General features: G+C 50.4%; 1 protein-coding gene and 5 non-coding genes across 7 annotated transcripts; 3 read left to right on the top strand and 3 right to left on the bottom strand.

Moving 5' to 3' along the window:
* Window positions 1-1848: 1848 nt before the first annotated feature.
* On the top strand, window positions 1849-6047 carry LOC118082079 (phosducin-like protein). Of its 2 annotated transcripts, none has more exons than XM_060272816.2 (2): window positions 1849-2974; window positions 4739-6047. In XM_060272816.2, exon 2 carries the CDS (start codon window positions 4924-4926, stop codon window positions 5755-5757), a length of 834 nt encoding a protein of 277 aa, XP_060128799.2. In that variant the 5' UTR covers window positions 1849-2974; window positions 4739-4923; the 3' UTR covers window positions 5758-6047. The 2 variants fall into 2 exon arrangements, with proteins under 2 accessions (XP_060128799.2, XP_088528158.1); XM_088672032.1 differs by lacking the exon at window positions 1849-2974 and adding an exon at window positions 3168-3300.
* On the top strand, window positions 2045-2208 carry LOC118075561 (U1 spliceosomal RNA). Its single transcript, XR_004691405.1, has one exon. It is a non-coding gene; the product is annotated as a U1 spliceosomal RNA (small nuclear RNA).
* Window positions 3456-3619, top strand: LOC148687695 (U1 spliceosomal RNA). The gene has a single exon (XR_015946856.1). It is a non-coding gene; the product is annotated as a U1 spliceosomal RNA (small nuclear RNA).
* Window positions 6048-8712: 2665 nt separating the features above from the next.
* LOC118075563 (U1 spliceosomal RNA) lies at window positions 8713-8876 on the bottom strand. Its single transcript, XR_004691406.2, has one exon. It is a non-coding gene; the product is annotated as a U1 spliceosomal RNA (small nuclear RNA).
* A 2507-nt stretch (window positions 8877-11383) lies between these two features.
* On the bottom strand, window positions 11384-11547 carry LOC118075557 (U1 spliceosomal RNA). The gene has a single exon (XR_004691404.1). It is a non-coding gene; the product is annotated as a U1 spliceosomal RNA (small nuclear RNA).
* Window positions 11548-12783: 1236 nt separating this feature from the next.
* LOC118075546 (U1 spliceosomal RNA) lies at window positions 12784-12947 on the bottom strand. Its single transcript, XR_004691400.1, has one exon. It is a non-coding gene; the product is annotated as a U1 spliceosomal RNA (small nuclear RNA).
* Between the last annotated feature and the right edge of the window lie 8276 nt (window positions 12948-21223).

Below are 21223 nucleotides of genomic sequence, written 5' to 3' on the forward strand. Positions count from 1 at the left end.
CACTGCTACTGCAAGTAGCTGGCCAACCTCTGGCAAAATAACACATCTCATTGCAGCACACTGAACCGAGAGACTGAAATTTTAACTGGTGTAACTTTTTCCATCACTACATCTCCATATCATGGGGTGCTCAAAGATATTCAATGGCTGTGTACTACAAGTGGGGCTGTTACTATAATCAAATGTGTGTGGGGTAAATCCAGTCTCATATAACCAACATGCTTAACTCTAATCCATTAAGGGGTTAAGACCACAGAGTAAGCTGTCCTGCCAGGCTTAGTTAGGTCACATCCTCTCACCTTGGGAGGAAGGGTTACGAAACTCTTTGTTCTCTCTCATTCTTTTTCCATAATGTGAACTTGACCAGTAAGGATGTCTGGGCTAGTTACTTGAAGCACAGATCGCTTAGCTTTAACAAGCCATCTTTGTGTTCCTATACAAATAATTTAGAAACTCTTACCATTGTTGAAACTAAGTCGTACTGCCTGATTTTTTATTGCTGCTGTATGGGAAAGCAAATGAAACTGACCTTTGAAAAGTTTACAAGTAAACAATTTTTAATTTACCAAATGTGTGGTCTCTAGCCTAATGGAAGAGCAGAACTTTGGAAGAAACTTAGAATGGGGTATTTTAGAAGTCTAACAGCCTAAATTTACATGCTTTACTTAACTGCATGTTTTGTGATTTAAAATCTCTGCTGGGGTTCTTTCACCCAAGAATGCTTGCCCCAAACCTGGATCTAGGCATCCGGGATATTCTCCTTTAATTCTTTAACAAAATTACAAACAACAACAATATGCTCACATGCAGTTGGAATTTAGACTCTCAATTTGAATCTGTTATGGGGGCACTTTATATGGTAATTGTATTATATTGTATATTTGGAAATTTGGAAAGCCAGCTCTCCATAATTTTCAGGCCCTCTAACTTATTCTGATGGGTGGGGTCCTGAACTTGCACCCAGAAGTCATAATCTGGACACCACTGATACTATAGTGCCAGTATTAAGGGACTAGCACCATATACTGTACAAACCCAACCTAACTCCCTCTGAAGTTTTACTTTTTCACTTAGCAGGCCCCCCAACCATGGGCATACCCAGGATTTTTGGGGGGAGAAGGACTTTATTAGGAGAGGCCAGGACTTTTGTTAGGGGGGCAGAACTGATGTGATTCAGTTAATTAAGTATTGTTTTCCATGATCTGGGGGGAGGGAGCTGCCCCAATTGCCTCCCCTTGGCTATGCCCATGCCCACAACCATTGTCTAACATGTTTATTTTTTTCAGAACCATATAAAGACCCAAGAAGAAGTATTATTAGAAGTATTCCAGTGCCCAGAGGTAAGAGGCAAACATTCTCAGTACATTTAAAACCCTGAATGTGTCACAAATCGAAGTTTACCACAACTCTAATAATGAGCCACCACTCATGACTGTTTAAAATGTGTTTCTGAATTCAAAAGTTCTGTTGTTTAGGTGTAAAAAAAATGTCTTTTAAGGACAGACTTTTTCGGGTTGGATTCCACATATATTTTGAAAGGACATTTGTGATAATGTATTCGGTCGGGGTTAGAATATAAAGGAGGAAAAATCCACTTTGGTTGTGGAGCCAAGCCCTGGCAAACAAGGGCCCGAGTGCTTAGCAGCGCGGGGGGGGGGGCGATGAAGGGAACTAGCAACCGTCTAACTCTAAAACAACTTTTCCTCTGGCGGTGCGCTAAACTAAGGCGGCCGCTGGAACTTTGAGGCAGTAGTAGCCCCTGGATGGAACGCGGATTGGAAGGGAAGAGCTCGAGGAGGCGGAGCCAGAGCGCCCTCGCATGCAAATAAGGCTCCGCCGCGGAGCATTGTGGGTAAGCACGAAACGGGTTTCGGGAGGCACTGGGAAAGGTCGGGGTTCCGTCAGAGAGGACCAGTGGATGATGCACGACTGCGGGCGAGAGAAGGGAAGCGGGGACGGGGCCCTCGGGCGGCGCTGTCAGTGCTCGTTGTACTTTGAAGGGGTGCGGGAGGACGGCGGCCCGGGTCCAGTCGGAGCAGAAAGCATACTTACCTGGCAGGGGAGACACCTTGATCATGAAGGAGGTTTTCCCAGGGTGAGGCTCATCCATTGCACTGCGGGTGTGCTGACCCCTGCGATTTCCCCAAATGCGGGAAACTCGACTGCATAATTTGTGGTAGTGGGGGACTGCGTTCGCGCTTTCCCCTGACAACTCAAGTGCAAAAAACAGAATTAATAGAGCTGAATTATTACTTGTTAGACCAGCTTTAATTCTATGTAGTTTTCCATCTTGGGCTTTGTTGCAATTCATATTGAAAGCAAATAGCTCAGAAAAACTGTTCGCACTTTTTGGTCAGTGAAGTTGCGTGCCGATGCAAAGAATCACGAGCGCCGAAGGGCTCTTGTGCTCAAGGCCTGCTTGTTGAGATTCTCAAGAGGGACGTCTGTTCGCGAGCCTTGCACCAAGTACGTGTTGGGGCTCATCCGCGTTTTCTCTAACATGAACACATTGCATTTCCACAAGAAACTCTGCGAAGTTGCCCTGACTTTATTAGCTTTCCCGGAGACAATGGCTTTGCAGTAGAGCCCATCCTACGGCGTTCATGGAAAGCACAAGATTTAGGGTGGAAATCCTGTATATTTTGAATATAGTTCAGGTAATAGCTGAAGGCGGTTTCTTTTGCATCTTGCTTTAATTTCTACGGTAGTTATTCTCATGGCGTTCTCATTGCCCACCGCACCCCTGGTTTCTTTTTAATGACAAGGGGCCAAGGCATTCGGTCAGGTTCGTGAGGAATGAGGATCGTTTTCGCGGCAACTTTCTGCCTCCGTTTTGCTCAGCAGCTTTTCCTTGGGAAACTGGCCTACTATATAAATTAGGTTAACAAAGTTTGTCCCGAACTGGACCCCGTAGCTGAAGGGTGGGGAATGAGAGGAGCACAGCAATAGAGGCGGACCAATTGGGCGGACAAAGGTGAGTAATAACGCCTTAGGAATCGCTGGAATCTATTTCATCAACGTCTGGGGGTGGATAACCAGCCCTAGCCTGTCTCTTAGGCTGTGGAACCAAAGCGTATCTGGTCCTTGCCCTTATAATAACAGGCAAGGCGCCGAGGGCTCGACGGTACAAGGACTAGTCTACAACTGAGGCGGCCGCTGGAACAGAGGCCTTTAGCCAGAGCGGGGCTGTCAGGGAAGAGCGCGAGGAGGCGGAGGCGGAGCGACTCTCGCATGCAGATAAGGCTCCGCCGCGGAGCATTATGGGGGAGCACGAAACGGGCTTCGTGGGCCTTCGGAGAGGTCGGGATTCTGTCAGGCTGGGCCAGTGGATGATGCCCGACTGCGGGCGAGAGAAGGGAAGCAGGGACGGGGCCCTCAGGCGGCGCTGTCAGTGCTCGCTGTGCATTGAAGGGGTGCGGGAGGACGGCGGCCCGGGTCCGGTCGGAAAGGAAAGCATACTTACCTGGCAGGGGAGACACCTTGATCATGAAGGAGGTTTTCCCAGGGTGAGGCTCATCCATTGCACTGCGGGTGTGCTGACCCCTGCGATTTCCCCAAATGCGGGAAACTCGACTGCATAATTTGTGGTAGTGGGGGACTGCGTTCGCGCTTTCCCCTGACAACTCGTGTACAAAAAACAGAAATGAAAGTTATGTATCTTTTTACACCTTTTGCTCTACGTGACTGATGTCTGTGTATTGCAGGGCTTGTAGCTTCCTTGTGTACATTTTCTTATGCTGTTTGGATTGTTTCTCCGACTGAAAGAGACAGTCCTATATCATCCAAAAGTTTCTAATATAGAGGAGGTGTATTTAAAATAGTTCACTGTGCAATCCAATATAGAATATACAAAACACAAGATATACAAGAAGGTAGCACTCTACTGCATAATTTGTGATACTGGGGATTGTGTTCATGCTTTCCACTATCGTGTTAAAAACAAACAAAACAGAAGGATGCACTGTCTGGAACTGAGGAGCTTCTGCCTGATTTCTCCACTCCTTAGGAGCCTGCTGTGAAAAAGGGGGTGAAGGAGGAATCAGTCTCTGTGGGGGTGCCAGAAAAACGGGTGCAGCAGGAGGAATTGCAGGCATGTGATAACACACAGGAAAAACTCAGGGTATGTGCGCACACTGCAGAAGAGCAGCAGGTTCCTGCTGATTTTCTTACTCCACTACAAAGTGCTGCAGACAAGAGCACACTGGGGGTCACACAGCAATACCTAGCAGGTTAAAAGAGTGGAGCAAGCCCTTGTAAATGCTGTTTCTCTAAATCAGGAGCCTTTTTGGCTCCACACAACAGATCCTTATCAGGATCTGCCTTCTGGCACCCAATGTGACATGGGAGCACCACAGCCTACCTACCTCACTTAGCCTGACAGTTAGTTCCTTGCACCTGCTTGAATCCTAACAATGCCTCATGGCAAACTACTTTTGAAAGCATCATTTTCAAACTGGGGGGCACTAGGCTAGCAAAAGCCCTTTGCCCTGGAATATGTAGTGGCTTCGATGCCTGTCTAGATCTGAAGTACTGTATTGTTCTCTGTTCCTTAATGAAATGTCGAGTGTTTTGTTTTGTTTTTTCAATCCAAGATTTCAGCAATCAGTATTCTCCATGGATGCCCTTTTTCTAACCATTTCCTTCCTCACAGATCCTGAGCCTTATGTATTCCTGTCACTTCAACACTTATACTTTGAGCCTTCTTCTCCCACTAAATTGCCTCTCTGTTTTTTTCTAGCTTACATTCCTCCTTGTGCGAAACAACATACTATAGATCTAGAACTCTCTTCCAAGCCACATTCTGCAGGAAGAGTTACAGAAACAGGAAAGAGTGGCAGGAGACCTGTCAGGGAATTTCTTTCTCTACCTTCCTTGCCTACAAAGAATAATTTCAAATCTTTCAAAGACTGTGTGGCACTAGCAATGTGGAAAGTGAACTTAACAGGATGCTCCGACCCCACTAACCAACGGACGGACACGTTAAAGATGTGGAGCAGCAATGGCAGTGCGGTAAACACAGGCCCCAAAGGGGTGATCAACGACTGGAGGAGATTCAAGCAGCTGGAGACAGAGCAGAGGGAGGAACAGTGCCGGGAGATGAAGCGCCTCATCCAGAAGCTCTCAATGACATGCAGATCCCACCTGGACGATGAGGAGGACAAACGGAAGCAGCAGGAGCTCCAGAAAAAGCTGAATGACAAACTAACACTGCAGGAGTTCAGTGCGCTGTGTGAGGGCCCAGATGACGAGGAGTTCCTGCAGCAGTACCGCAAGCAGCGCATGGAGGAGATGCGGCTGCAGCTGCGCAGCGGGCAGCACTTCAAGCAGGTTGTCGAGATCCACAGTGGGGAGGCCTTCCTGGACACCATTGACAAAGGACCCAGGAATTCCCTGGTGATGGTCCACATCTACGAGGATGATGTCCCAGGGGCCGACTCCCTCCACGGATGCATGGTCTGCCTGGCCATGGAGTACCCCATGGTCAAGTTTTGCCGGGTGCGGAGCTCCCTGATCGGCACCAGCTCCCGCTTCACCACCAGCGCCCTGCCGGCACTCCTGGTCTACAAGGGTGGGGAACTGGTGGGCAACTTTGTCCGTGTCACTGACCAACTGGGTGAGGACTTCTTTGCCGGGGACCTGGAGGGCTTCCTGCAGGAGTGCGGCCTGCTCCCTGAGAAGGACCAGGTGCTCCTCACCTCTGTCCTCAATGCCGCCTCCTCCTGCCTCAGTGAGGACAGTGACCTGGAGATCAACTGAGGGCGGCCTAGGGGGAGCAGAGGGGCGCCTGTGAATGGGCGAGTAGAAAAGCCCACCCTTTACTAGCCCCTAGAAGGCAGATACCCAGTAGCCACCCCCCACCCACATTCCCAAATGGAGGAGCCACCTCAAGCCTCCTGCTGAAACCTGTCCAGCAGCTTGTGGCCCCTCTGCTCTGTGAAAAAATGAATGAAAAAGAAACAGTAAAGCAAGTATTTAACAGACATCATAAAAATTGAATGTCAAACTTGCTGTATTTTAATAAATATCAAATCAAGTACTATCAGCAATCTAAATTCTGGTTTGTTTTTTTAAACACGTTAGTGGAAAGCATGAACACAACCCCAATATCACAAATTACGCAGTCGAGTTCTATCTTCTTGTATATCTCCTGTTTTGTATACTGTGGTGTAAACCACTGAGCCTTGGGCTTACCGATCGGAAGGTCAGTGGTTTGAATCCCTGCGACGGGGTGAGCTCCCATTGTTTGGTCCCAGCTCCTGCCAACCTAGCAGTTCGAAAGCACGTCAAAGAGCAAATAGATAAATAGGTACCTCCCCGGTGGGAAGGTAAACAGCGTTTCCGTGCGCTGCTCTGGTTTCGCCAGAAGCAGCTTAGTCATGCTGGCCACATGACCCGGAAAAACTGTCTGTGGACAAACATCGGTTCCCTCTGCCAGTAAAGCGAGATGAGCGCCACAACCCCAGAGTCATTCGCGACTGGACTTAATTGTCAAGGGGTCCTTTACATTTACCTTTATATTGGATTGCACAGTTAACGATTTTAAATACACCTCCCCTATATTACACTAGAAACTTTTGGACGAGATAGGACTGTCTCTTTCAGTCTGAAAAACAAACGAAAGAGCGAAAGAAAATGTACAGTCATACCTCAGGTTAAGTACGCTTCAGTTTGAGTACTTTCTTTCTTTTCTTTTTTTTTCAAATAATTTTTATTCATTTTCCAAAAAACAACATTACAAAAGCAAAAACACACACATCAAAAACAAAATAATAATAGTAAAAACAAAAACAAAACAAACATAAAAAAGAAAAACATCATTTGTTACATTTTACTTAACATTGTTGACTTCCTCGATTCCCCTCTCACTGGGTCAATTTTAGAATTCCATTTAGGCAGTTTCCATCAAAAACAAAATAATAATAGTAAAAACAAAAACAAAACAAACATAAAAAAGAAAAACATCATTTGTTACATTTTACTTAACATTGTTGACTTCCTCGATTCCCCTCTCACTGGGTCAATTTTAGAATTCCATTTAGGCAGTTTCCATCTTATATCCTAATTCTATCTGATACCTTTAATCATTATCTTTCAATTATTCTATTCTAAAAATATCAACTATATTCCACCAATATTTAATCAATTAATCTCAATCAAAAAAAATTATTTCCCGTCCTTCAATCTTCTATTTTTCCCTTTAGCCTAAATTTTATTACCAAAGATTTCCCCTAAATTCCAATAGAGATTCTTATATCATTATAGCATTTAACATTTAAAATTGATACGACCCCCCCCACTTCCCCTGGACTCAGGGTCTCCCAGATGTTTCAACGAGTTCCATAAATCGTTCCAGTTTTGGACGATTCAAATCCAAATAAAATTTGCATTCATTAATACCCCTCATCCCACTCCCACTCTATCCCATCCTGACCACCATTCTTCCTTAATCCTCCCCTGCTGTCTCCCCAATTCTTCAAAAATTGTAGCACAAAACCATCCAGTTATATTTCCACTTTCCAGCTCTGTCTCAATTTTCTTTCCCTCTAAATTCTGGCCCCAGAGTGCATCCTGCCCTCCCTCTCTCACCGGGAGGACATTATTCCACACTGGTTCTTCTGTGAGGTCTTGAATCAAACAGGTGTCCTGTTCCCCCTCAGTTTGAGTACTTTCAGTTTAAATACTCCACGGACCAAGAAGTGTTTACTTCTGGGTTCCGTCGCGTGCACATGTGCAGAAGCACTCTATCTTTGCACACACAAGTTATCACTGCTCGGATTAAGTACTTTATGGGGTGCGAATGGCACCCCAGAACCAATTAAGTACTTGACCCGAGGTACCACTGTAGGGGTGTGGGTGTGTTTTTGGAGTAGGGTGGCGGTGCCCACAATGGGAGCAATGTGTGCTGGGGAAAAGCTAGAGGAATGAGGAGGGAGGGGATCCCAGGGGATGTGAGGCGAGGGGGGGGAGCTGCCCCTTTCCTCAGTTAGATTCCCCCTTCGATCTTTTTCTTTTCTTTTTGCTCCCACGGCTGTGATCGGATGGAGGCTGTTTTGGGATCTTCCCTCCGCATGTGTGCTGCTGAGGGGCTGGGCTGGGAGGAAAAGCCTCTCCGCGCTGGGAAGGGGCAGCAATCCATGTGAGCGCAGGGAGGGTTTGCCCTACCTCGGGGTGGGGCGCCCTCACCGAGAGGATGTCAGGAGGGATGTCTGCCTGCCTTCCTGCCTGGCGGTGGTAGCGATAGCAGGAGCACGGGGGGGGGGGCTGTGGAGAGGAGTGATCAGGAGGAGGCAACCCAACTCTGGGCTAGGAATCCATGGTAGGGCAGCGACATGTTAGGGATCCCGCCCTGCCCTTTCCTGCCCTGCCTGCCAGTAGGGGCCAAAATGCACAGCACCCCCACTAGCGAGCCTACTGTCTTATTTTATAGTACAGTACATTGATTATTTGCCAATCAGAAGGACAGCGGCTCTGACCACATGACCTGGAAGCTGTACACCGGCTCCCTCGGCCAATAATGCGAGATGAGCGCCTCAACCCAGGGACATATTGCTTCATTTTAATGATCAATGGTCTAGTTAGATAGTAGATCCATGTTCCAGTGGGAAAGAAGCTGCGAGCCCTGCAAATAAACAGGAACCAGCTACATAGAGCAAGTGTTTTAGACACATAACTTCTCAAACTTTAATTTCTGTTTTTTTGCACATGAGTTGTCAGGGGAAAGCGCGAACGCAGTCCCCCACTACCACAAATTATGCAGTCGAGTTTCCCGCATTTGGGGAAATCGCAGGGGTCAGCACACCCGCAGTGCAATGGATGAGCCTCACCCTGGGAAAACCTCCTTCATGATCAAGGTGTCTCCCCTGCCAGGTAAGTATGCTTTCTGCTCAGGCCGGACCCGGGCCGTCGTCGTCCCACACCCCTTTAATGCACAGCAAGCAGACCAAGCCCCGCCCGAGGGCCCCGTCCCTGCTTCCCTTCTCTCGCTCGCAGTCGGGCATCATCCACCGGCCCAGCCTGACAGAATCCCGACCTCTCCGAAGGCCCACGAAGCCCGTTTCGTGCTCCCCCATAATGCTATGCGGCGAAGCCTTATCTGCATGCGGGAGTGGATCCGCCTCCGCCTCCGCCTCCGCCTCCGCCTCCGCCTCCGCCTCCGCCTCCGCCTCCTTGAGCTCTTCCCTGCCAAGCCCCGCTCTGGCCAAAGACCTCTTTCCAGCGGCCGTCTCGGTTGTACAGTAGTCCTTGTACTGTTGAGCCCTTGGCGCCTTGCCTGTTATTATAAGGGCAAGGACCAGACACTCTTTGGCTCCACAGCCCAAGAGACAGGCCGGGGCAGTTTTCCACCCCCCCGACGTTGAAGAAATAGATTTCAGCGATTCCTAAGGCGTCTGCTCAATTGGTCCGCCTCTATTGCTGTGCTCTCATTCCCCACTCTTCAGCTACGGAGTCCAGTTCGGGACAAACTTTGTTAACCTAACTTGTACAGTAGCGGAAGAGTTGCCGCGAAAACGATCCTCACGAACCTGACCGAATGCCTTGGGCCCTTGGCATTAAAAAGAAACCTGGGGTGCGGTGGGCAATGAAAATGCCATGAGAATAACTACCGTAGAGTGGAAATTAAAGCAAGATGCAAAAGAAACCCCCTTCAGCTATTACCTGAACAATATTCAAAATATACAGGATTTCCACTGAAATCTTGTGCTTTCCATGAACGCCGTACGATGGCGCTACTGCAAAGCCATTCTCTCCGGCCAACCTAATAAAGTCAGGGCAACTTTGCAGAGTTTCTTGTGGAAATGCAATGTGTTCATGTTAGAGAAAACGCGGATGAGACCCAACACGTACTTGGTGCAATGCTCGCGAACAGACGTCCCTCTTGTGAATCTCGACAAGCAGGCCGTGAGCACAAGAGCCCTTCCGCGCTCGTGATTCCTAGCAACTAGCACTCATTGGCACGCACCTTCACTGACCAAAGTGCGAACAGTTTTCTGAGCTATTTGCTTTCAATAAAAATTGCATCAAAGCTCATGGTGGAAAACTATATAAAATTAAGGCTGGTCTAACAAGTTATGACTTGGATACATTAATTCTGTTTTTTGCACATTAATTGTCAGGGGAAAGCGCGAAGCCACTACATATTCCAGGGCAAAGGGCTTTTGCTAGCCTAAAGGTAAAGGTAAAGGGACCCCTGACCATTAGGTCCAGTCGTGACCGACTCTGGGGCTGCGCGCTCATCTCGCATTATTGGCCGAGGGAGCCGGCGTATAGCTTCCAGGTCATGTGGCCAGCATGACAAAGCCGCTTCTGGCAAACCAGAGCAGCACATGGAAACGCCGTTTACCTTCCCGCTGTAGCGGTTCCTATTTATCTACTTGCATTTTGACGTGCTTTCGAACTGCTAGGTTGGCAGGAGCTGGGACCAAGCAACGGGAGCTCACCCCGTCACAGGGATTCGAACCGCCGACCTTCTGATCAGCAAGTCCCAGGCTCAGTGGTTTAACCACAGCGCCACCTGGGTCCCTGTTTGCTAGCCTAGTGCCCCCCAGTTTGAAAATGATGCTTTCAAAAGTAGTTTGCCATGAGGCATTGTTAGGATTCAAGCAGGTGCAAGGAGGTGCAAGGAACTAACTGTCAGGCTAAGTGAGGCAGGTAGGCTGTGGTGCTCCCATGTCACATAGGGTGCCAGAAGGCAGATCCTGATAAGGATCTGTTGTGTGGAGCCAAAAAGGCTCCTGATTTAGAGAAACAGCATTTACAAGGGCTTGCTCCACTCTTTTAACCTGCTAGGTATTGCTGTGTGACCCCCAGTGTGCTCTTGTCTGCAGCACTTTGTAGTGGAGTAAGAAAATCAGCAGGAACCTGCTGCTCTTCTGCAGTGTGCGCACATACCCTGAGTTTTTCCTGTGTATTATCACATGCCTGCAATTCCTCCTGCTGCACCCGTTTTTCTGGCACCCCCACAGAGACTGATTCCTCCTTCACCCCCTTTTTCACAGCAGGCTCCTAAGGAGTGGAGAAATCAGGCAGAAGCTCCTCAGTTCCAGACAGTGCATCCTTCTGTTTTGTTTGTTTTTAACACGATAGTGGAAAGCATGAACACAATCCCCAGTATCACAAATTATGCAGTCGAGTGCTACCTTCTTGTATATCTTGTGTTTTGTATATTCTATATTGGATTGCACAGAGAGCTAAGAAACTTTTGGATGATATAGGGCTGTGTCTTTCAGTTTGAGAAACAATCCAAACAGCATAAGAAAATGTACACAACGAAGCTACCGGTACGAGCCCTGCAAATACACTGGCATCAGTCACATAGAGCAAAAAGTGTAAAAAGACACATAACTTCCCAAGCTTTAATTTCTGTTTTTTGCACATGAATTGTCAGGGGAAAGCGCGAACGCAGTCCCCCACTACCACAAATTATGCAGTCGAGTTTCCCGCATTTGGGGAAATCGCAGGGGTCAGCACACCCGCAGTGCAATGGATGAGCCTCACCCTGGGAAAACCTCCTTCATGATCAAGGTGTCTCCCCTGCCAGGTAAGTATGCTTTCTGCTCCGACCGGACCCGGGCCGCCGTCCTCCCGCACCCCTTTAATGCACAGCGAGCAGACCAAGCCCCGCCCGAGGGCCCCGTCCCTACTTCCCTTCGCTCGCTCGCAGTCGGGCATCATCCACCAGCCTAGCCTGACAGAATCCCGACCTCTCGGAAGGCCCGCGAAGCCCGTTTCGTGCTCCCCCATAATGTTCCGCGGCGGAGCCTTATCTGCATGCGAGTGTAGATCAGGCTCCGCCTCCTTGCGCTCTTCCCTGCCAGCCGCGCTCTGGCTAAAGGCCTCTGTTCCAGCGGCCGCCTCAGTTGTAGACTAGTACTGTCGAGCCCTCGGCGCCTTGCCTGCCATTATTATAAGGGCAAGGACCAGATACGCTTTGGTTCCACAGCCTAAGAGACAGGCCGGGGCTGGTTATCCACCCCCAGACGTTGAAGAAATAGATTTCAGCGATTCCTAAGGCGTCTGCTCAATTGGTCCGCCTCTATTGCTGTGCTCTCATTCCCCACTCTTCAGCTACGAGTCCAGTTCGGGACAAGCTTTGTTAACCTAACTTATATAGTAGGCCACTTTCCCAAGGAAACGCTAATAAGCAAAACGGAGGCAGAAGGTTGCCACGAAAACGATCCTCACGAACCTGACCGAATACCTTGGCATTAAAAAGAAACCTGGGGTACGGTGGGCAATGAGAACGCCATGAGAATAACTAGAGTGGAAATTAAAGCAAAATGCAAAAGGAACCCCCTTCAGTTATTACCTGAACAATACTTTATACAGGATTTCCACTGAAATCTTGTTGTTTCCATGAACGCCGTAGGATGGCGCTACTGCAAAGCCATTGTCTCCGGGAAACCTAATAAAGTCAGGGCAACTTCGCAGAGTTTCTTGTGGAAATGCAATCTGTTCATGTTAGTTTTCTTATGTTTTAAGAAAACGCGGATGAGACCCAACACGTACTTGGTGCAACACTGTTCTCACGGGGACCAAGCCGAAAGACGTGAATCTCACAAGCAAGCAAGTCGTGAGCACAGGAGCCCTTCGGCGCTCGTGATTCCTAGCAACTAGCACTCATCGGCACGCACCTTCACTGACCCAAATGCGACCTGTTTTCTGGGCTGTTTGCTTTCAATAAGAATTGCAACAAAGCTCAAGATGGAAAACTACATAAAATTAAGGCTGGTCTAACAAGTAATGATTTATCTGCATTAATTCTGTTTTTTGCACATGACTTGTGAGGGGAAAGCGCGAACGCAGTCCCCCACTACCACAAATTATGCAGTCGAGTTTCCCGCATTTGGGGAAATCGCAGGGGTCAGCACACCCGCAGTGCAATGGATGAGCCTCACCCTGGGAAAACCTCCTTCATGATCAAGGTGTCTCCCCTGCCAGGTAAGTATGCTTTCTCTTCCGCCCGGACCCGGGCCGCCGTCCTCCCGCACCCCTTTAATGCACAGCGAGCACTGACAGCGCCGCCCGAGGGCCCCGTCCCCGCTTCTCTTCTCTCGCCCGCAGTCGTGCACCATCCACTGGCCCAGCCTGACAGAATCCCGACCTCTCCGAAGGCCCGCGAAGCCCGTTTCGTGCTTACCCACAATGCGCCGCGGCGAGGCCTCATTTGCATGCGAGGGCGCTCTGGCTCCGCCTCCTCGCGCTCTTCCCTGTCAAGCCGCGGTGTCAACTAAGAAAGCGAGGGGGCGTGTAACTCTCTCTCTATCTCTGGGTTCGAGTGGCCGTCTTTGTTTTCGCTGCCGAGTCCGACGGAGTTCTGCTTCCCCACACCACCCTCTCTACGATACCGTTCTCCGTATCCTTTGGTTGATCTGCACATGGAATTGTCAGGGGAGAGGAGATGACCAGACACTCATTGGCACCATAGCCAAAGAGGCAAGGATGGATTTTTAAAAAATATCTTAACTTGGGGAAATCTTTACTAGTCACATCTAGTCACATTTCAGCCTAATTTTTTCCTGCCTGTTTATCCTTGCTCCTTCCACCTGCCCTCGCCCCCCACCCAAGCTACTGGGTTCCGCTCAGGAGGACGAACATATTTAACACAAGTTTAGTTAACAGAGTACAACAGGGAAGGCATTTAGTACGACAGTATTTTCACAAGGAGACCCAAAAGAACCATATAGTGGACGCAAAAACGATCCGTCCGAACCTAACCGATTACCTTAGTATTAAAAAGTTACCTGTAGCCGAAAATAGTGAGAACCCCCTAAGAATCAATAATCTGAATTAATGCAAAATGCAAAAAAAACCCAAAGAAAACTAGCAACCAAAATACATAAGCTATTATACCGTATGAACAATACAGTACTACGGTACTCAACTGATATTTCTTGAACTTTCAAAAAATACACCATAAGATGGCGCTACGGTAAAGCTATTGTCTCCTAAAAAGCACAGTACAAAACGATCTTCTATCTACACAGAACCTTGTAGAAAACAGTTTGTCATTAGAACATAAGAAAAGGCTTGCTGCATCAGGCTAAAGGACCACCTGTCCAACACTCTTTTATATTGGGAGCCAACCAGACAACTATTTGGAGAAGCCCACAAGAGAGACATGAGCACAACAGCACTTCCCCCACCCTATTCCCAAGCATCTCATGTGTATACTGGAATAGTACAGAGTGTTCTTTTAATGATTCATGGCATGTTTTTCTACACCTTGCTTCATTTTTCATCTATTTTCTAAACTTTACAAAAGTGCAATTTGGTTGAGGTTGTGTAAACACAGTAGAGACTGCGATGCAGGTACCTTGAGAATATGCTTCCAGGAGGCTAAATAAATTAGGTCCAATAGAAGGGTGTTTGTTTGTTATTTACTGTTTGTGTATCTTCATATATATTGGTTTCATCAAAGGTGCTGAAGAAAGTGGAACCCTTTAGAAACTGAAATGAGATTTTCAAACCGCAGCTTATACACCACTATAATGCATGAGTAGGGTTGCCATCTGTCCTGTATATCATAGAATCGTCCCATATTTCAATGTAAAATGCTACATCCTGCTATTGATACAGTTTGTCCTGTATTTCTGGTCTTCTCTTTCTCTGCCAAGTTAGGGAACCTCTCCAAATGCATGTGTTTGAAAGAGTAGTGAAAGGTCAGGTATTTGAGCTCTGGGTAGCAAAGAACAGACAGATTTACAATACCATGTGTATGTGTGTGTGCTTTTGTGTGAAAATTTCCAGAAGGGACATCCTGTAAGGCTGCAATAGATTGTAATGGATTGCTTTGAAGTCACTTCAGCACCAGATAAAAATAAATAAAACGCCCACCCACCGCCCTGTATTTAGCCAGAACAAAGGTGGCAACCCTACGTGAGTCAGCCTAGTGCAGTGGTTTTCAGACGGTGCCATGGCACCCTGGGATGCCTTGAATGATGGCCAGGGGTGCCACAGGCAACACTGGCTTATGTCCCTCTTTCCTTCCCTCCCTCCTCTGATGCCATCTCACATCTCTGTCTCTAAAAGGCTTGCACAGCTGTTTGTTGCAGCAGCCCGTGCTACAAGCTCTGCAAGCAAATGGTGCCTCTGGGGCTGGTCAGGGGGTGCTGGTTTGTCAGAGCTGAGGCGGCCTCAAAGTAAGCAAGCAAGTGGGTCAGGGAGCCCAGCCAGCTACTCCGCCAGCCCTTGCTGTTGGGAATGGACAGACAAGTCCCAGGACCCAGTGGGGCAACGTGAGGAGGAACCTCTCTTTGGGGCAGCGGGGGCAGCTCAGAGACCACGGGCGGCAGCAGCAGCTGCCCGGGGGACTCCTAAGGAGAGGAGGCTGAGGGAACACTCCACAAGGATGTTTAAAAACGGGTGAGAGGCTGCCAGCTCTGCAGGCAAGGGGTGACATAACTGAGCTCCTGAGCCCCACAGGGGTGCTGCAGAAAGAATGTAGTTGGTCAAGGGAGCCATGTACCCCAAAAGGTTGAAAACCTCTGGCCTAGTGTGGGTCTAGGACTGGGACACCAGGGTTCAAATCCCCACTTGGCCATGAAGCTCATTGGATGACATTGGGCCATTCATTGCTTCTCAGCCTAACCTACCTCACAGGGTCACTGTGGGGATTAATGAGGAGGGGGCAGAACCATGTATACCACCTTGAGCTCCTTAAGAGGAAAAGGCGGGATAGACTGCAAATGCAAGAAATAAAGGAATCCTCCCAAGTGAGGCTGCCTCTCACCTTTTTAACACCCCCAGGCAGTGTTCAAAACTCCCATTGTTCTAGGCGCATTTTGCAATAGGGAATTTCATTAGCGTGAGCAGTTTCTGAGCCTTGGGCGCAGTACTGCGCTCAGATTCAAAATTGCAGAGTGGAAGGACTTTTTTCTGCCTCCCCACTTCAGCTACTCTCCGAACACTGGAGAAGAGACCCTCTTAAGAAGATGAGGGGGGTGGGCAGGGTAAGGACTGACCATGTGAAAAATGAACATCATATTTTAGCTGCATGAAATATACTCGGAGTCAAGAGTGAATTTCATGCTCTTTATTCAGCTCATAGTCATCAAGGAGGAGAAGAGAAGACGAATGGCTCTTTTCCCAAAACCATCTGCTTATATACATTATTTACACAATGGGCCTTGCGTGATTGGCTACTTCAGGGCTACACCTGTGGGCCAATTATATTGTGGATTGACTTTTGCCTGCAGCCTGATTGGCTGCTCCTACAGGCCAATCAGGTAGCAGATTCACTTCTGCCAGCCGCCTGATTGGCTGCTCCAGCAGGCCAATCAGGTTGCGGATTCACTTCCACCTGGAGTTGGATTGGGTAGCTCCCGCTGATTCTGAATCCTATTGTTCTAGGATTCAGCTCAGTACATAACACCCCTCCCCTCTAAGTTCCAGTCCTGCCCGGGAAGTTGCATTCGTAGTCCCCAAGGTCTGCTGGCCGCCTCCGTGTGCGTTGTGGCCTGGGGTGTTCCTTGGTCAGGGGTTCTGGTTCTGGCTCGTGTTCCGAGGCTGCTGGCTGTGCCGGGGCTGTCTGGTCTGGCGCCACTGAACCACTAGGTTGTAGCTCTGGTTCCGGTGTCCTTCCAGCCTCGGGGCGCCCCTCTGTGCCTACTGCTTCTGCTTCCTCTGCCCACCCCTCTCGCTCTACAGGCCTCACTGCCCTGCTGTCCCCTTGGGACCCCTCTGTCCCGCTCTCCTCCCGGGTTCCTCCTGGGAATCGTCGCCGTATCTGGTCGCAGTGGCGGCGCCAACATTGCCCCCCTTCCGTTAGTACCTCGTACGACACGGGACCGGTCACCTTGGTGACTGTGGCGGGTACCCATGCTGGGCCTGCCCCAAAATTCTTTGCATACACTGGGTCCTGGGCCACAAATGTCCGGGGGTTCCTGCCCTTCCCCACCACTACCTCATCCTGAGCTCTGTCGGGGTGAAGTCGGTCCAGTCTAGTTGCAAGGCGCCGGCCCATTAGTAATTCAGCTGGGCTCCGGCCCGTCGTTGTGCTTGGGGTGCTGTGCTGTGCTAGAAGAAATGCAGCAAGGCGGTATTCCCAGTCCCCTTGTGTCATGCGGCGGAGGCTGTCCTTGGTGGTCCGCACCATGCGCTCCGCTTGGCCATTGGTGGCAGGGTGGAATGGTGCTGAGCGGATGTGGCGGATGGCGTTCTGCGCTGTGAAGGTCTGGAACTCCTCTGACGTGAATGCGGTTCCATTGTCCGAGACAAGGGTGTCAGGGAGCCCGTGGGTCGCAAACAGCTTACGTAGTACCCGGATGGCTGCCGCCGTAGAAGTGGATGGTACCAGTGCGACCTCCAGCCATTTGGTGTAGGAATCCACCACTATGAAGAATGTTTTTCCCTGGAAGGGGCCAGCGAAGTCCACGTGCAAGCGTGACCATGGATGTCGGGCGGACTCCCAGGGCTGGACTGGGGCCCTTGGGGGATCCGGGCGGGATTCTTGGCAGGTCTGGCAGTGTTGGACCCAGGCCTCTATCTCTCTGTCAATCCCCGGCCACCACACATAACTCCTGGCAAGGGCCTTCATCCTCACTACCCCTGGGTGTGTCTCGTGTAGGGCTGTGAGGACCCTTTTGCGGAGGGGCTGGGGAACAACAACCCTGCTTCCCCATAACAGGCACCCCTTGTGGGCCGACAGTTCATGTTTGCGGTTTGTGTAGCCAGCGAATTCTGGCCCGGGGCTGCTGCTGGGCCATCCTCGCCACACCCAGTCCAGGACCCGGGAGATGACCCTATCTTTTGTGGAATGGTGCGCAACTTCTTGTGCCTGAATGGGTCGGTCGGGAAGCAGCTCCAGGGTCATAACCTCTTGCGCAGGCGCTGGGTCGGGGCCTGTTTCTGGTAGTGGTAGCCTGCTGAGGGCGTCTGCGTGGCCCATCGCCTTCCCAGGGCGGTGGATTAGTGCATACTGGTAGCCGGCAAGGAAAATTGACCACCTGAGGACACGTGGAGACAACACTTGGGGGGTCTGCTTCTCAGGGGCAAACAGGCCAAGCAACGGCTTGTGGTCAGTCACTATGGTAAAGGGCCGCCCGTACAAGAAATCATGGAATTTTTTTACGCCCTTCACGATTGCCAGACCCTCCTTGTCAATCTGTGAGTAGTTTCGTTCGGCTGCAGCAAGCGTCTGGGAGAAGTATGCCACCGGCACCTCTCTTCCATCCGGGAGTTGGTGTCCCAGGACAGCGCCGATGCCATAGGGAGAGGCGTCGCATGCCAGCACCACTGGCAGCCTCTCGTCGAAGTGTGCCAAGACCGAGTTTGAGACGAGCAAGTCCTTGACTGCCTGGAATGCGGCCCTTTGTCGCTGGCCCCACACCCAAGGGGCCCTTTTATCTAGGAGTCTGTGTAGGGGCTCCGCTACCGCTGCCTTATGGGGAAGGAAGGCATGGTAAAAGTTCAATAGTCCCAAGAATGACTGAAGTTCGGGCTTGCTCTTGGGCGCTGGGGCCTCACAAATGGCCCGTACCTTGTCACCGGTTGGATGGACCCCTTCTGCGTCCACCTTAAATCCCAGAAAGTCCACCTGCGGCACTCCCAGTAAACACTTTTCCCGCTTCACCTTGAGGCCCGCCGTCTGGAAACGGTGCAGGACGGAGCGGAGGCGGTCCTCAAATTCCTCTGGTGTGGGCCCGGCGATCAGTACATCATCGAAGAAGGGGGTGACACCAGGAATCCCTTTAAGGAGAGAGTCCATTAGATTCTGGAATATGCCTGGTGCCACGCTAACGCCAAATTGCAGCCGCTTTACTCTGAATGCCCCTCTGTGCGTCACAATCGTCTGAGCCTCTGCTGTGGCTTCGTCCACAGGCAACTGTTGATACGCTTGGGCCAAGTCCAGTTTGCCAAAGATTTTTGACCCAGCCAGGGTGGCGAGGACATGGCTGACCACTGGCACTGGGTATGCATGGGCCGTGAGAGCCTTGTTTATGGTGCATTTGTAGTCTGCACAGATGCGGACCGAACCGTTAGGCTTGACGGGTGTGACAATTGGAGTTTCCCAGGGGGCGTTGGGCACCGGCTCCAGCACTCCTTGCTCCACGAGCCGGTCCAATTCCTCGTCTATGCGGGGTTTCAGGGCGAACGGGACCCGGCGGGCCTTGTGCCTGATGGGTCGTACAGCGGGGTCTAGCTGTAGGGCAATGGGGGGTCCTGTATATCGTCCCAATGCCCCATCGAAAACCCCTGGAAACTCTTTGCATATGGCGTCCACGTCCACTTGTAAGCTAGTGCGGTTCACCCCGGTAACGGCTAGCCCCAGAGGTCCAAACCATGCCAGTCCCAGTAAGCTAACGTAGGGGCCCTTAACTACCAGCAAGTCCAATTGTTGCTTTCGCCCTCGATATTGCACCCTGAAGGTCCCCACCCCCATAGTAGGGACCTTACGTTTCTGGAAGTCCCGGAGGGTGAATGGGGCCGGCCTTAGTTTGGGACCCCCATTAGGGCACAGTTCCCTTAATGTTCGGGCCGAGATTATGGATAGAGTTGAACCCGTGTCCAGCTCCATGCGGCATGGGGCTCCCTCTATCTGTACCTCTATATAAATTTTCTCTGTGCTGGGATGGGGCAACTGGAATACCTGGTAGTCCGTGATCTCCGTCGAGTTGCCTTGGTGCATGGTGCCGTGTGACCTGGGGCTCCTGGGTCGGTCATCTGATGCTTGTCGACGGGTGAGTCGAGCCCGACACACCCGGGCGATGTGTCCCAATTTTCTGCACTGCCTGCACTCTGCGTTACGGAAACGACAGGTCCTCCTCTCGTGGTTCTCCCCGCAGCTTGCACAGTTCCCTCCTTCTCGTCGAGGCTGCTGTGGTGTGTGTGCTGCTTGAGTGCGCTGCTGTACTCGGTGTACTTCCTCCCTGTCAGATTCGGATTCGTCGGTGAGGTCTTCGTGGTAGACCCTCGGTTGGGATGGCGGGGCCGGTCGTGCCTCTTGCGTTGACCTCTCGGCGGCTTCGGTTGCCAGGGCTTCCTCCAGAGCAATCTGGAACGTGAGGTCTTTTTTGGCGTAGAGGCGTCGTTGCAACATCTCGTCCCTCAGGCCACCGACGAGGCGGTCACGAAGCATGTTCTCCAATTCTGAGAAGTTGCATAACCGGGCGGCTTGGCGGAGGGAGGTCACAAACCCAGTTATGGTTTCCCCCGGGGCTTGCCGTTTTGCGTAGAAGGCATTTCGGCAAGCTACCACCGAGGGCTGTGGTGAGAAGTGCTCCTTCAGCCGTTCCATTATTGTTTTGTAAGAGACGGTAGCGACATCTCTAGGTGCAAGGAGAGCCCGGGCGATTTCAAACGTCTCCTCTCCACAGACGCTGAAGAATGTCGCCCTCTTCATGGCATCGTTGGTGACTTCTTTCGCTTGCAGGAGGAAGTTGAAACGGGCGGCGTACCCTTCCCAGTCTCCTGATGCTGGTTTGAATGGCGAGAAGCTGCTGTCGGTTGCCATTCTGGGTTCCTTGGGTCCTGGAGCTGAAGCCTGGATGCACGGTGCGATGCAGCGGTGCAGCAGGTGGCGGTGCTGCGGTGCAGTGCGTGGTGGCGGTCAGCTCAGCAGGATCCCACCTTCGTCGCCAGTGAAATATACTCGGAGTCAAGAGTGAATTTCATGCTCTTTATTCAGCTCATAGTCATCAAGGAGGAGAAGAGAAGACGAATGGCTCTTTTCCCAAAACCATCTGCTTATATACATTATTTACACAATGGGCCTTGCGTGATTGGCTACTTCAGGGCTACACCTGTGGGCCAATTATATTGTGGATTGACTTTTGCCTGCAGCCTGATTGGCTGCTCCTACAGGCCAATCAGGTAGCAGATTCACTTCTGCCAGCCGCCTGATTGGCTGCTCCAGCAGGCCAATCAGGTTGCGGATTCACTTCCACCTGGAGTTGGATTGGGTAGCTCCCGCTGATTCTGAATCCTATTGTTCTAGGATTCAGCTCAGTACATAACACTGCAGTACATTCATTTTCAGCTTTGTATTCTTGTTATAAAAAAGCACGCCTAGACATTTCGTTGTTGCGCCCATAACTTAGGTTTAAGGTGCCATTGAGCTCCGTTTTCATATCTCAGTTTCTAACATTGCCCCCAGGGAGCCTGTAAGCCTCTCTGAACACAGAGATCTGAGTCCTCACAAGGCGCAGCCGGCCTCTTAAGAGCCTCCTGTGGGAAAGGGGTGGGCGGGGCTAACTCCAGGAGCAGGTGCGTCTCCTCCTTCCCG

This window comes from Zootoca vivipara, chromosome 1 (genome assembly GCF_965207765.1).
Source record: "Zootoca vivipara chromosome 1, rZooViv2.hap1.1, whole genome shotgun sequence".
NCBI classification, from domain to species: Eukaryota; Metazoa; Chordata; class Lepidosauria; order Squamata; family Lacertidae; genus Zootoca; species Zootoca vivipara.

Bases quoted from the DNA above. Each gene is read 5' to 3' on its own strand.
- LOC118082079 (XM_088672032.1), top strand. From the start codon at position 3,261: ATGGGGGAGCACGAAACGGGCTTCGTGGGCCTTCGGAGAG. The intron at 3,301-4,738 runs GTCGGGATTCTG...GTTTTTTTCTAG, and splicing joins CTTCGTGGGCCTTCGGAGAG to CTTACATTCCTCCTTGTGCG.